The sequence below is a fragment of the Oncorhynchus mykiss genome, chromosome 23, assembly GCF_057628025.1.
Source record: "Oncorhynchus mykiss isolate SJ-2025 chromosome 23, ASM5762802v1, whole genome shotgun sequence".
Classification (NCBI taxonomy): domain Eukaryota; kingdom Metazoa; phylum Chordata; class Actinopteri; order Salmoniformes; family Salmonidae; genus Oncorhynchus; species Oncorhynchus mykiss.
Window position 1 is genome coordinate 40,351,396 of NC_143044.1, and position 13,605 is coordinate 40,365,000.

A 13,605-nucleotide genomic window follows, 5' to 3' on the forward strand; every position below is an offset into this window, starting at 1 on the left:
AAATTAAATAATATTTTTAAAAAGAGGAAAAATCTCTGTCTCTAAATTCAATTTGGAAACATATGTTTACACTGCCAAAGCAAGTGGAATAGACCAACAAAAATGTAAAAAGTACATATTACACTAACAAGTTCCAAAATAATAGAGGCATTTCAAATGTTAAAGTACAAAGGGGGAAAATAAATAAAAATAAGTAAAGGTTTGTATTCACGATGGTGTTTGTTCTTCACTGGTTGCCCTTTTCTTGTGGCAACATGTCACACATATTGCTAATGGGATTGCACACTAGATAAGGGATTTTATCCAAATTGAGTTTGTTTTTGAATTCTTTGTGGATCTGTGTAACCTGACGGAACTATGTGTCTCTATTATGGTCATACATTTGGCAGGAGTTTAGGAAGTGCAGCTCAGTTTCCATTTAATTTTGTGGGCAGTGTACACATAACATGTCTGCCTACGATGGCCTTTCTCAATAGCAAGACTTTGCTCACTGAGACTGTACATAGTCAAACGCTTTCCTTTAAGTTTGGGTCAGTCACAGTGTTCAGGTATTCTGCCACTGTGTACTCTCTGTTTAGGGCCAAAGATCATTGTAGTATGCTCCGTTGTTTTGTTAATTCTTTCCAATGTGTCAAGTAATTCTCTTTTTGTATTCTGATGATTTGGTTGGGTTTAATTGTGCTGCTGTCCTGGGGCTCTGTGTGGTCTGTTTGTGTTTGTGACCGGCGTGCTTAGGGGACTCTTCTCTAGGTTCATCTCTCCGTAGGTGATGGCTTTGTTATGGAATCGCTTCCTTTTAGGTGGTTGTAGAATTTAAGGACTCAATTATGGATTTTGATAATTAGCGGGTATCAGCCTAATTCTGCTCTGCATGCATTATTTGATGTTTTACATTGTACACAGATTTTTTTTGAATTTAGAAAAATCTGCATGCATAGTCTCAATTGGGTGTTTGTCCCATTTTGTGAATACTTGATTGGTGAGCAGAGCCCAAACCGTAAAGGGCAATGGGTTCTATAACTGATTCAAGTATTTTTAGCCAGATCCTAATTGGTATGTCAAATGTTATGTTCCTTTTGATGACATAGAATGTCCTTCTTGCCTTGTCTCTCAGATCGTTCACAGCTTTGTGGAAGTTACCTGCGGCGCTGATGTTTAGGCCAAGGTATGTATAGTTTTTGTGTGCTCTAGGGCAATGGCGTCTAGGTGGAATTTGTATTTGTGTTTCTGGCAACTGGACATTTTTTGGTACACCATCATTTTTGTCTTACTGAGATTTACTGTCAGGAACCAGATCTGACAGAATCTGTGCAGGAGATCTAGGTGCTGCTGAACTCCTTGGTTGGGGACAGAAGCACCAGATCATAGTCAAACAGTAGACATTTGACGCTGTCGTTCAGTAAATATTGGGGAAGATGCCAGAGCAAAGGATGATGTTAAAGCGTTTAAGTATAGCCAATTGGAATTTGTGGTCTGTATATTTTATCATTTAATTGAGGATACCATCAACACCACAGGCCTTTTTGGGTTGGAGGGTTTGTATTTTGTCCTGTAACTCATTCAATGTAATTGGACAATCCAGTAAGTTCTTGTAGTCTTTAATAGTTGATTCTAAGATTTGTATTTGATCATGTATATGTTTTTGCTGACTGTTCTTTGTTATAGAGCCAAAAAGATTGGAGAAGTGGTTTATGCATACATCTCCGTTTTGGATTGATAACTCTTCGTGTTGTTAGCTTAGTATGTTCCAATTTTCCCAGAAGTTGCTTTCATGCTTTATTTATTTATCCTTTACTTAACTAGGCAAGTCAGTTAAGAACAAATTCTTATTTACAATGACGGCCTACACCAGCCAAACACGGACGACGCTGGGCCAATTGTGCGCCGCCCAATGGGACTCCCAATCACAGCCGGTTGTGATACAGCCTGGATTCGAACAAGGGTGTCTGTAGTAAGGCCTCTAGCACTGAGAAGCAGTGCCTTAGACCACTGCACAACTCAGGAGATTTTATTGATTCTTCAATATCACACGCTGATCTGGTTCACCTGTCCTTGTGATTGTCTCCACTCCCGCCAGATGTTGCTTATTCTCCACAGTGTATTTATCCCTGTGTTTCCTGTCTCTCTGTGCCAGTGTATTTATCCCTGTGTTTCCTGTCTCTCTGTGCCAGTTCGTCTTGTATGTTAGTCAAGTCAACCAGTGTGTTTTTCCCGTACTCCTTTTGCTCTTCTCTTTTTGATAGTCCTCCTGGTTTTGACCCCTGCCTGGCTGGACTACTTTCCCGCCTGCCTGATCATCCTGCCTGCCCTTCGATACCTTTTGGACTATGAACTGGTTATGACACTTTTGCCTGTCCACGACCATTCTCTTGCCTTCCCCTATTGGATTAATAAACATTGGAAGACTCCAACCATCTGCCTCCTGTGTCTGTATCTGGGTCTCGCCTTGTGTCATGATATCAATTACATTGAGCTGATTTCTGATGTGCTGTTCCTTCTTTTACCGTAGTGTATTTCTGTATTGTTTTAGTTATTCACCATAATGAAGGCGTAGACTCAGGTTTTCCGGGTCTCTATGTTTTTGGTTGGAAAGGTTTCTCAATTTCCTTCTTAGGTTTTTGCATTCTTTATCATGCCATTTGTCCCTGTTAATTTTCTTTGCTCGTCGATTTCAAATTTTTATTTGATAGGGAAGCTGAGAGGTCAAATATACTGTCTAGGTTTTCAACTGCCAAGTTTACACCTTCACTATTACTGTGAAATGTATTGCCCCGGAAGTTGTCTAAAAGGGACTTAATTTATTTTTTGCCTAATAGTTTTGGGGTAGATTTCTACACTACTTTCCTTCCATCAATAGCATTTCTTAATATTATGCTGTTCCTTTGGCTCTGATGCCTCATGATTGAGTATTTCTCTTTTCAAGTAGAATGGGATTTTGCTGTGATCTGATAGGGGTGTCAGTGGTCTGACTGTGAACGCTCTGAGAGACTACGTTGAGGCCAGTTATGAAGTAATCTACAGTAATACTGCCAAGGGATGAGTTGTAGGTGTATGTACCGTAAGAGTCCCCTCAAAGCCTCAAATTGACTACCACACTACTTTCCTTCCATCTATAGCATTTCTTAATATTATCCAGTCTCTCTCTCTCTCCCTCTCTCTCTCTCACACACACACACATACCCACTCTCTCTCACACACCCATACCTCTCTCTGTCTCCCTCTCTCACACACACCTCTCTCTCTCTCGCACACCTCTCTCTCTCTTTCACCCACACACACACACATCTCTCTCTCACACAGATACAAACCCCTCGCTCTCTCACACACCTATTTCTCTCTCTCTCGCACTCTCTCACATACACAACCGGTGTGAAATGGCTAGCTAGTTAGCAGAGTGTGCGCGCTAATAGCATTTCAATTGGTGACGTCACTCACTCTGAGACCTTGAAGTAGTTGTTTCCCTTGCTGCGGCTTTTGTGGAGCGATGTGTAACGATGCTTCAAGGGTGACTATTGTCTATGTGTGCAGAGCCCAGGTAGGGGCAAGGAGAGGGATGGAAGCTATACTGTTACACATACACACCTCTCTCTCTCTTAAATACCTCTCTCTCTGACACACCTCTCTCTCTGTCTCACACACACCTTTCTGAGTGTCGTAGAAGCGGTGCTGTCCGTAGAGAATGCTGCTGTTGCTATGGTGATCCAAGGAGCTCATGGGAAGAAAGGGGGAAGTCAGACCTCCTGAATACCGGGGATACCCTGAGAGAGAGTGAGGAGGGGGGAGAGAGATATAAGAAGAGCGAGGAGAGAAAGAGAGGGAGAGAGACCAAAAGAAAGTGGGAGAGATAGAGTTAGAGAGAGGGTGGAAGTGAAACAGGGGAGGGAGGGGGAGAGAGAGATGTTAAATTAAATGTAATTTTGACATTAGGCCTAAATGCCACCAACATGATTATCCCCATAATTTACAGCAGATACAGCGGTGACAACAACAATACCAGAGAGTAACTGACAAGAGATGGGTATTTTTCAGGATGGACTTTGCTTATACAAAACAAGTCTGTGTTTTTCTCTTCAGGATGCTCAGCCTATAACCCATTTCTTTGGAACGCCGTTAGGGTATTTGTGTGTCAAAAACAATACACGTCAAATAACACTATTTGATGTGTCAAATAAGCTTTTCATTTGACAGGGTAAATAACACAATTCTATTATAGAATGTTGTGTGTGCTGAATTTGCACGTGCAAGCCAAGCTCCACCACTACGATCACAAGTACTGTCAAAGCTCTACAAAAAATAAAAGTCTGCAAACAAGCACACACCTGCCACAAACGATGTGTTTACAATACTGCGTTAGTAATAAGCCATTATTTGTTTGACTGAATGGGAAAACGTCTGTGTGTGCATTTGAAATAAGATCAAACGCGCAGGATCACAAATGTAACCAAATATCTTTGATACATATGTTATTAGCAACTTCTGGAGTAGCTAGCTAGTAGCTTTAGCTTGGTACCTAGCTAGCACAAATCCAACCAGCCTGAAAACAATGACCAGGAGAAACTTCAGTCATTTTCAATATTCTTAGCAATGATTTAGGAATCCATGTGAGTAAGTATTAGGTAGCCACATGTTGTTAAACTTCAGTTCATGAAAATAACTAGCTGTAAATGGTGGGGATAATCATGTTACTTAACCCTGTTGCCCAAAGCTAATGTTATAAGCAGCCAACAAGCTTCCTCTGGCTAGTGAGGCTTGACTGGACTGGGTTATGTGTTGTGAAGCTAACCACAATAAGGATTAGCCACAATAGTGGAATTGCGGTTGGCCTTCAAAATTAAAGTCCCTCTTTGAAACTGACAGAAGATTACAATTGGTGGAATCATGGCATATTTAGACTAGGTAATGTTAAACAATATTGGAGTGTGTAATGTGGAGCAATAAAATTAGGTATTAGTCTACTTGGTGACACCCACAGAACACAACTGTGAAGGGTTTACACAAATATTAGCGTTGTAGCTCTTATCAGGGACCTGACCATTCAGCCTATTGTGCGTATTGTCAATCAAATTGCACGGTAAAGCTTTACCTAAGGATTGGAGATCAATGAAATTGGATATTAGTCTACAAGTGTTTTTTTCCCAACTTCCTCCTCGGACTTCTCAGACTCCAAAACATCCACATTGTATTGTTTTTCCTCTGGAAAAGTGTTCAATACACATAGTAGGTTGACTGGTACAAAAAAAATGTGGCTCAAATCAGTGGTTTCAGATTCCCGCAGTAAGAGCTGTTCTCTGGGTATACAGTGCCTTGCAAAAGTATTCATCCCCTTTGGCGCTTTTCCTATTTTGTTGCATTACAACCTGTAATTTAAATAGATTTTTATTTAGATTTAATGTAATGGACATACACAAAATAGTTTGAATTGGTGAAGTGAAATGGAAAAAATTACTTGTTTCAAAAAATTCAAAACAAATCTAAATAGAAAAGTGGTGTATTCACCCTTTGCTATGAATCAAATCAAATCAAAGTTTATTTGTCACGTGCGCCGAAAACAACAGTGAAATGCTTACTTACAGGCTCTGACCAATAGTGCAAAAAAGGTATTAGGTGAACAATAGGTAAGTAAAGAAATAAAACAACAGTAAAAAGATATATACAGTAGCGAGGCTATAAAAGTAGTGAGGCTACATACAGACACCGGTTAGTCAGGCTGAGTATGTACATGTAGATATGGTTAAAGTGACTATGCATATATGATGAACAGAGAGTAGCAGTAGCTAAAAGAGGGGTTGGTGGGTGGCGGGACACAATGCAGATAGCCCAGTGCAGGAGCACTGGTTGGTTGGCCAATTGAGGTAGTATGTACATGAATGTATAGTTAAAGTGACTATGCATACATGATAAACAGAGAGTAGCAGCAGCGTAAAAGAGGGGTTGGGGGGTGACACACAATGTCAGGTAGCCAGGTAGCCATTTCTGTAGTCCAGGTAGCCATTTGATTACCTGTTCAGGAGTCTTATGGCTTGGGGGTAAAAACTGTTGAGAAGTCTTTTTGTCCTAGACTTGGCGCTCCGGTACCGCTTGCCATGCGGTAGTAGAGAGAACAGTCTATTACTGCGGTGGCTGGGGTCTTTGACAAATTTTAGTGCCTTCCTCTGACACCACCTGGTATAGAGGTCATGGATGGCAGAAAGCTTGATTTACTGGGCCGTTTGCACTACCCTCTGTAGCACCTTGCGATCAGAGGCCCAGCAATTGCCGTAACAGGCAGTGATGCAACCAGTCAGGATGCTCTCGATGTTGCAGCTGTAGATCCTTTTGAGGATCTCAGGACCCATGCCAAATCTTTTTAGTTTCCTGAGGGGGAATAGGCTTTGTCGTGCCCTCTTCACGACTGTCTCGGTGTGTTTGGACCATTCTAGTTTGTTGTTGATGTGGACACCACGGTTCTTGAAGCTCTCAACCTGCTCCATTACAGCCCCGTCGATGAGAATGGGGGCGTGCTCGGTCCTCCTTTTCCTGTAGCCCACAATCATCTCCTTATCTTGGTTACGTTGAGGGATAGGTTGTTATTCTGGCACCACCCGGCCAGGTCTCTGACCTCCTCCCTATAAGCTGTCTCGTCGTTGTCGGTGATCAGACCTACCACTGTTGTGTCGTCAGCAAACTTAATGATGGTGTTGGAGTCGTGCCTGGCCATGCAGTCGTGGGCGAACAGGGAGTACAGGAGGGGACTGAGCAAGCACCCTTGGGGAGCTCCAGTGTTGAGGATCAGTGTGGCAGATGTGTTGCTACCTACCCTCACCACCTGGGGGCGGCCCGTCAGGAAGTCCAGTATCCAGTTGCAGAGGGATGTGTTTAGTCCCAGGATCCATAGCTTAGTGATGAGCTTTGAGGGTACTATGGTGTTGAACGCTGAGTTGTAGTCAATGAATAGCATTCTCACATAAGTGTTATTCTTGTCCAGGTGGGAAAAGGCAGTGTGGAGTGCAGTAGAGATGGCATCATCTGTGGATCTGTTTGGGCGGTATGCAAATTGGAGTGGGTCTAGGGTTTCTGGGATAATGGTGTTGATGTGAGCCATTACCAACCTTTCAAAGCCCTTCATGGCTACGGACGTGAGTGCTACGGTTCTGTAGTCATTTAGGCAGGTTGCCTTTGTGTTCTTGGGCACAGGGACTATGGTGGTCTGCTTGAAACATGTTGGTATTACAGACTCAATCAAGGACATGTTGAAAATGTCAGTGAAGACACCTGCCAGTTTGGCCCCGCAGCCTTGTGTATGTTGACCTGTTTAAAGGTCGTACTCACGTCGGCTACGGAGAGCGTGATCACACAGTCATCCAGAACAGCTGATGCTTTCATGCATGCCTCAGTGTTGCTTGCCTCGAAGCGAGCATAGAAGTGGTTTAGTAGTCTTATAGTTTAGGCAAGTCTGGTAGGCTTGTGTCACTAGGCAGCTCGCGGCTGTGCTTCCCTTTGTAGTCTGTAATAGTTTGCAAGCCCTGCCACATAAGACGAGCATCAGAGCCGCTGTAGTATGATTCATTCTTAGCCCTGTATTGATGCTTTTTCTGTTTGTTGGTTCGTCGGAGGGCATAGCGGAATTTCTTATAAGCTTCCAGGTTAGAGTCCCACTCCTTGAGAGCAGCAGCTCTACCCTTTAGCTCAGTGCGAATGTTGCCTGTATTTATGGCTTCTGGTTGGGGTATGTACGTACAGTCACTGTGGGGACGACGTCCTCGATGCACTTATTGATAAAGCCAGTGACTGATGTGGTGTACTCCTCAATGCCATCGGAAGAATCTCGGAACATTGCAGTCTGTGATAGCAAAACAGTCCTGTAGTCCAGTCTTGAAGCCCCTAAATAATATCTGGGACAACCAACTACCTTCAGAAGTCACATAATTAGTTAAATAAAGTCCACCTGTGTGCAATCTAAGTGTTACATGATCTGTCACATGATCTCAGTATATATACACCTGTTCTGAAAAGCCCCAGAGTCTGCAACATGACTAAGCAAGGGTCACCACCAAGCAAGCAGCACCATGAAACCCAAGGAGCTCTCCAAACAGGTCAGGGCGAAGTTGTGGAGAAGTACAGATCAGGGTTGGGTTCTAAGAAAATCCTTAACTTTGAACATCCCACGGAGCACCATTAAATCAATTATTTTAATGGAAAGAATATGGCATCACAACAAACCTGCCAAGAGAGGGCCGCCCACCAAAACTCACAGACCAGGCAAGTAGGGCATTAATCAGAGAGTCAACAAAGAGACCAAAGATAACCCTGAAGGAGCTGCAAAGCTCCACGGCGGAGATTGGAGTATCTGTCCATAGGACCACTTTAAGCCGTACACTCCACAGAGCTGGGCTTTACGGAAGAGTGGCCAGAAAAAACACCATTGCTTAAAGAAACAAATAAGTAAACACATTTGGTGTTCACCAAATGGCATGTGAGAGACCAAACATATGGAAAAAAAAGTACTCTGGTCAGAAGAGACTAAAATTGAGCTTTTTGGCCATCAAGGAAAACACTATTTCTGGCGCAAACCCAACACCTCACATCACCCGAGAACACCATTCCACAATGAAGCATGGTGGTGGCAGCATCATGATGTGGGGATGTGTTTCATCGGCAGGGACTGGGAAACTGGTCAGAATTGAAGAAATGAGCGATGGAGCTAAATACAGGGAAATTCTTGAGGGAAACCTGTTTTAGTCTTCCAGAGATTTGAGACTGGGATGGAGGTTCACCTTCCTGACCTAAGACAGGGAATTCTTACTAGGATTAAATGTCAGGAATTGTGGAAAACTGAGTTTAAATGTATTTGGCTAAGGTGTATGCAAACCTCAGACTTCAACTGTAGCTAGATACAGTAGTTATCTGGCTAACTATAGCTACTGAAACACATTATGTTGTTTTGCTATGTTTTTGGGAAAGAACATTGTTTGCATCCATTAGCTAGCTAGATTTTTTTATGACCAGCACTGTCCAGAGCTTGGGGAAGTGTGTCTGCGCTCGTGCGACAGCGGTAGGTGCGTGAGACAAAACTTTACCAGCATCATAGCATACGTATCGGTGAATCGTTGTGACATATGAAATCTAAGTGACAATGAACTTAATGTGTAATACCTACGTAAAAATATACGAACATGTTAAAGGACTATGTGACGTGCAGTCATATTCAGGTCCTGATTGGTCAACAAGCTTATTTGACGTGTATCTTTTTTGACTCGCAAAGATCCAAATGGCGTTCCATACATTTCAACCCATCCTTTCACACACACACAGTTCTTCCCAGGGCGTCAGCTGTAGGTAAATGGCCGGTCCACTAAACTCCTTGCCTCCAAGGACATTGAACTGTATCCTGGGATAGCGGAGGCCTCAGCAGGGGGTGAGGGGATATTTATGTGTAAACCAAACATTTCTGTCACCATGCAGCAGACACAACACACAAACCACACATACACACACATCAAACACATGCAAACAAGTACACCCACTGTACATACGCACAAACACACGTTGTGTGTGTGTGTGTGTGTGTGTGTGTGTGTGTGTGTGTGTGTGTGTGTGTGTGTGTGTGTGTGTATATATGTGTGTATATGTGCCCTCTCACAGTTGGTTTCCCAGCTGGTTAATTGGCAGCAGTTAAACGTTTAATGGTGGTGGCCAAAGTAAACAGCACTCCATAAAACTCATCCTCCACATTCCTCAGATGCACAAAACCACCAACATGCTGGTCCCACTCAGCGTATGTGTGTGTGTGTGTTTTAACAACCATTGAATCTAAATGGCAACAATTACCCAAAAGGCTCCATCAGCAATCTAGAGGCAATCACAAACTAATGGTGATAAACAGAGAGAAGGAGGGAGAGAGAGAGAGACCAAAGCCATCACCTACAGAGAGATGAACCTGGAGAAGAGTCCCCTCAGCAAGCTGGTCCTGGGGCTCTGTTCACAAACACAAACAGACCCCACAGAGCCCCAGAACAGCAACACAATAAGACCCAACCAAATCATGTGAAAACAAAAAGAGAATTACTTGACACATTGGAAAGAGTTAACAAAAAAACTGAGCAGACTAGAATGCTCTTTGGCCCTAAACAGTTAGCACACAGTAGCAGAATACCTGACCACTGTGACTGACCCAAATTTAAGGAAAGCTTTGACTATGTACAGACTCAGTGAGCAATAGCCTTGCTATTGAGAAAGGCCGCTGTAGGCAGACATGGCTCTCAAGAGAAGACAGGCTATGCGCACACTGTCCACAAAACGCTGCACTTCCTAACCTCCTGCCAAATGTATGACCATATTAGAGACACATATTTCCTTCAGATTACACAGATCCAAAAATAATTCTAAAACAAACCCAATTTTGATAAACTCCCATATCTATGGGGTGAAATATCACAGTATGCCATAACAGCAGCAAGATTTGTGACCTGTTGCCAGAACAAACACCATTGTAAATACAACCCATATTTATGTTAATTTATTTTCCCTTTTCTACTTTAATTATAATATGACATTTGAAATGTCTTCATTCTTTAACAAACATTTGTGAGAGTAATGTGTACTGTACATTTTTTTAATAGTTAATTTAATGTTTATTAACTATTTCACTTGCTTTGGCAATGTAAACATATGCTTCCCATGCCAATAAAGTCCCATTGAAATTGAAATGTAATTGAGAGGGGGGGCCGAGCGAGAGAAAGAGAGAGAGAGGGGAGAGAGAGAGGGGAGAGAGGGGGGACAGAGAGAGGCGAGAGGAAGAGATAGGGGGAGAGAGGAGAGAGAGAGAGATGGGGGAGAGAGGAGAGAGAGAGAGAGAGAGAGAGAGAGCGAGAGAGAGTGAGTGAGTGAGGGAGTGAGTGAGTGAGTGAGGGGGAGAGAGGGGGGAGAGAGGGAAGGAGGGAAAAGAAAGTGGGAGAAGATGGGGTAAGAGAAAGATGGGGAGAATGAGAGAGAGGGAGAATGAGAGAGGGGGGAAGAGAGAGGGGGTGAAATGAGAGAGGGGGAAGAGAGGGTGGGGAGAATGAGAGATGGGGGAAGAGAGAGAGGGGAGAATGAGAGAGGGGGAAGAGAGAGAGGGGAGAATGAGAGATGGGGGAAGAGAGAGAGGGGAGAATGAGAGAGGGGTAAGAGAGAGAGGGGAGAATGAGAGAGGGGGGAAGAGAGAGAGAGGGGGAAAATGAGAGAGGGGGAAAATGAGACAGGGGGAAGAGAGAGGGGGGAGAATGAGAGATGAGGGGAAGAGAGAGGGTGAGGGAATGAGAGAGGGAGAGAAATGGAGACATGGTACCTGCCAGAACAGTTTGAGAACTCTGTCAATATAAACTATAATCTGTGGGGACAAGGACAGGTGTTTGACTGAGAGTGTATGTGAGCGAGTATGGTGTTTTAGTGTGTGTGTATGTAGTGTCCAGGCTCTCCTCTCTGTGCTAGCTGTGCTCCACTCTCTGGACTGAAGCCAGATGGCAATCTGCCTACTGGGGCTCCCTGGATTGGATTCTTCAAAACCATCATTTGTTGTGTGTGTGTGTGTGTGTGTGTGTGTGTGTGTGTGTGTGTGTGTGTGTGTGTGTGTGTGTGTGTGTGTGTGTGTGTGTGAGTGAGTGAGTGAGTGAGTGAGTGAGTGAGTGAGTGTATGTATGTGTGCGTGCACTTGTTCACACACACACACACACACACACACACACACTTTAAAGGTGAGCCACACAGAGATTAAATTGCTCTCTTTTACTCCTCCCTCTCTCTCTGCTCTCTCTCCTCTCTCTCTTTTTCTCCTCTCTCCCGCTTCCCCTCTCTCTCCCTCTCTCTCAATCTCCTCTCTCTCTCCCCTCTCTCTCGCTCTCTCTTTTTCTCCTCTCTCTCCCTCTCTCTTTTTCTCCCCTCTCTCTCTCTATCTGTCTCTCTGTCTCGATGGTCTCTCTCTCTCAATTCAATTCAATTGATGGGCTTTATTGGCATGGGAAACATATGCAAAAATTGTCAAAGCAAGTGAAGTAGAAAATAAACTAAAGTAAAATAAACAATAACAATTAACAGTAAATATTACACTCACATAAGTTCCAAAAGAATAATGATGTTTCAAATGTCATATTATGTGCAAATTGTTCTTGTGGCAACATATCACATATTTTTCTGCTTTAATTGCACTCTATGGTATTTCACCCAATAGAAATGGGAGTTCATCAAAATTGGATTTGTTTGGGGCCTCCCGGGTGGCGCAGTGGTTAAGGGCGCTGTACTGCAGCGCCAGCTGCGCCACCAGAGACTCTGGGATCGCGCCCAGGCTCTGTCGTAACCGGCCGCGAGCGGGAGGTCTGTGGGGCGACGCACAATTGGCCTAGCGTCGTCTGGGTTAGGGGGGGGTTTGGCCGGTAGGGAAATCCTAGTCTCATCGCGCACCAGCGACTCCTGTGCCGGGTGCCAGGTGCACAGTGTTTCCTCCAACACATTGGTGCGACTGGCTTCCGGGTTGGATGGCGCTGTGTTAAGAAGCAGTGTGGCTTGGTTGGGTTGTGTATCGGAGGATGCATGACTTTCAACCTTTGTCTCTCCTGAGGGATTTGTAGCGATGAGACAAGATAGTAGCTACTAAAAACAATTGGACACCCCGAAATTGGGGAGAAATTCACCAAAAAAATGTGGGTTTGTTTTAGAATTCTTTGTGGATCTGTGCAATCTGAAGGAATACGGTCATACATTTGGCAGGAGGTCAAGAAGTGCAGCTCAGTTTCCACCTCATTTTGTGGGCAGTGAGCACATAGCCTGCTCTTGAGCTTCTCTTGAGAGCCATGTCTGCCTACTCAATAGCAAGGCTATGCTCACTGAGTCTGTACATAGTCAAAGCTTTCCTAAAGTTTGGGTGAGTCACAGTGGTCAGGTATTCTGCCACTGTTCTCTGTTTAGGGCCAAACAAGCTTGCTTAGGGAACTCATCTCCAGGTTCATCTCTCTGTAGGTGAGGGCTTGTTATGGAAGGTTTGGGAATCACTTCCTTTTAGCTGGTTGTACAATTTAACTGGTCTTTTCTGGATTTTGATCATTAGCGGGTATCGGTCTATTTCTTCTCTGCATGCATTATTTGGTGTTTTACGTTGTACACTAAGGATATTTTTTGCAGAGTTCTGCATCAATTTGGTGTTTGTCCCATTTTGTTGAATACTTCATTGGTGAGCGGACCCAAGACCTCACAACCGTAAAGGGCAATGGGTTCTATCACTGATTCAATTATTTTTAGCCAGGAACTAATTGGTATATCACATTTTATGTTACTTTTGATGGCATAGAAGGCCCTTCTTTCCTTGTCTCTCAGATCGTTCACAGCTTTGTGGAAGTTACCTGTGGCGCTGATGTTTATGCCGAGGTATGTGTCATTTTTTTGTGTGCTCTAGGGCTCTAGGGCAGTGTTTAGATGGAATTTGTATTTGTGTTCCTGGCAACTGGACCTTTTTTTGGAACACCATAATTTTTGTCATGAGATTTCCTGTCAGGTACCAGGTCTGACAGAATATGTTCAGATGATCTAGGTGCTGCTGTAGGCCATCCTTGGTTGGGGACAGAAGCACCAGATAATAATCAAACAGTAGACATTTGA

The 13,605-nt window shown here is 43.7% G+C and overlaps 1 protein-coding gene across 7 annotated transcripts in view; it reads right to left on the bottom strand.

Annotated features, from left to right (window-relative positions):
- Positions 1–13,605, bottom strand: part of bahcc1b (BAH domain and coiled-coil containing 1b) — a 123,159-nt gene that overhangs the window by 54,476 nt on the left and 55,078 nt on the right. For 5 of the 7 annotated variants that reach the window (XM_090217469.1, XM_036960705.2, XM_036960707.2 and 2 more), the window contains exon 4: positions 3,642–3,758. The exons of the other annotated variants lie outside the window; for them this stretch is intronic. In XM_090217469.1, the coding sequence (XP_090073595.1) occupies positions 3,642–3,758 (117 nt within the window). The remainder of the gene's footprint in view (positions 1–3,641; positions 3,759–13,605) is intronic. 7 annotated transcript variants of the gene reach the window in all.